This window comes from Akebia trifoliata, chromosome 3 (genome assembly GCF_017979445.1).
Source record: "Akebia trifoliata isolate Shusen 1 chromosome 3, ASM1797944v1, whole genome shotgun sequence".
NCBI lineage: Eukaryota > Viridiplantae > Streptophyta > Magnoliopsida > Ranunculales > Lardizabalaceae > Akebia > Akebia trifoliata.
The window spans coordinates 56,261,819-56,263,718 of NC_141377.1; the positions used below are offsets into that span (position 1 = coordinate 56,261,819).

The following is a 1,900-nucleotide window of genomic DNA, read 5'->3' on the forward strand; positions in this document are numbered from 1 at the left end:
GAAATTTTCTAAAGAAAAGATCTAGGGAAAAAAACTTTGAAGCAGCGTCTGACTTCAAAATTTTGAAGCAACCATTCCATTGATTTACACGTGGTATTTTCAAGATGTATTTCAAATTTTGACAAAATGTAGGGACGTGAAATAAATTTAAAAGGCCACGTGTCTGATAAAAAGGAGAGTTTCTTCAAATTTTAGGCATTAGTTTCTTGGATTGTAACTTACGTGGCGTGGCATGCGTGGAGATGGGGGGAGAACTTTAATTCTCCACCATAGGTGCATACGATCTGGTGTCTTCGATAAAATACACATGTTTTAAGCCGTAGGTTTGCTTTCCACAACAAACGACATTTGAGGCAAGTCAACGTGGACACAATTCGGTGTTTTTCTCTAACCTACGCCCACGGCGCATTATAGTCAGTCGTTCCCCTCGAGTCCTCTAACCTCTAAAACCTCCAGCATTCAAGTTTCTGAATTCCAGGTGTCCGTACGCCGTAGACAAACAATTACTCTCTCTCACTCTCACGTGTACATCACGTGACACACCACGAAGTCGAACACACAGGATCAAATCGAATTAATTGGAGCATTTAAGGTTTCAAACCATTGCTTCCTCCTTCGTATTTCGTCTATCTGACTGAAAGTCTGAAACCAGCGCAAGGTAGCTTCAACCTCACAAAAACGAAGCCAAAAACAAACCCTAAGTAAATGCCTCGTAGAATCAATCTCGTCTCCGCACCTCCACCCTCTCAAAATCTAGATGGATCAGCTTCAGAAACCCTAAACAAATCTCACAACAACAATGGCAGATCTTCAGGTACCAATCTAAACCCTAGTTTCATCATAATCGCTATAATCATCGTTGTTGCTGTCTTCGTTTCTGCATCTCTCCATCTTCTCCTTCGCTATTTCAATCGTCGCTGTAACTCTCATGAAAACGACGATGACGTGGCACCAATTGAGCCGATCCACGTCAACCGCATCTCAAGCCGCCGCGTGTTACCAGAAGAACATCAAACCCTAATCGATTCTCTCCCTCTCTTCTCCTTCAACTCCGTCTCTGGTCTTCACTCCTCAGCCGATTGCGCCGTATGCCTTTCCAAATTCGAACCACACGACCAGCTCCGTTTGTTACCGATCTGCTGTCATGCTTTTCATTCTAAATGTGTTGACACGTGGCTCACATCCAACCGTACATGTCCACTTTGTCGATCCACAATCGAGTTACTCGAATCGGACGATTACTTGAAGCTATTTTCGTCGTCTTCCGGACGTGATAGTTTTCGAGTTGAGATCGGAAGTGTAAGTCGTCGGAGAATTCCGTCAGATTCTGATAACAGCCGCCGTATACGATCTTACTCTATTGGATCCTTCGATTACTTAGTTGATGAAGAATCTGAGATAGAAGTTGTGGAACATCGAAGTAGAAATTCTGATTGTAGTTTTGAAAGAAAGAAGGATGATACGCTGATGTCGAACCCTCCTGGATCCGACGTGGTAGCAGCAGAAGTTGGTGAAGAGAGAGGATGGTTGAAGGATTATGTGGACAAATTAGCTTCTTCGTCGTCGTCATTTTCTTCTCGTGCACTCTCGTTTCGATTTTCAGGAAGAATTTTCACCGGAAGTTGTCGAAGGACTGATTCAGTCACCGGAAGTAGTCGTCGGAGCGAAGTTGGTGTAGCCGGTGTTAATGGTGGCGACAGTTGGGATTTGGAGGGAAGCGGATATGGTGAAGAAATCGGCAGTATTTTGCGGTGGCTATCAGGGTTATAATCGGTATTTCCTACGAAAATCTACTTTTGTAATATTTTAGTATAATTAGGGGTAATATCGTAAAAAAAAAATTCTTGTAGTAAAGTTTGATTATAAGAGAAAATTGATTTCTCAAGGAGAAATTTTAATA

General features: G+C 42.5%; 1 protein-coding gene across 1 annotated transcript; it reads left to right on the top strand.

Moving 5' to 3' along the window:
• Nucleotides 1–335: 335 nt before the first annotated feature.
• Nucleotides 336–1,900, top strand: ATL4 (TOXICOS EN LEVADURA 4). The gene has a single exon (XM_086437085.1). The coding sequence runs from the start codon at nucleotides 706–708 to the stop codon at nucleotides 1,768–1,770; it is 1,065 nt and encodes a 354-aa protein (XP_086293211.1). The 5' UTR covers nucleotides 336–705; the 3' UTR covers nucleotides 1,771–1,900.

Coding starts and splice junctions, on each gene's coding strand:
- ATL4 (XM_086437085.1), top strand. CDS start 706: ATGCCTCGTAGAATCAATCTCGTCTCCGCACCTCCACCCTCTCAAAAT.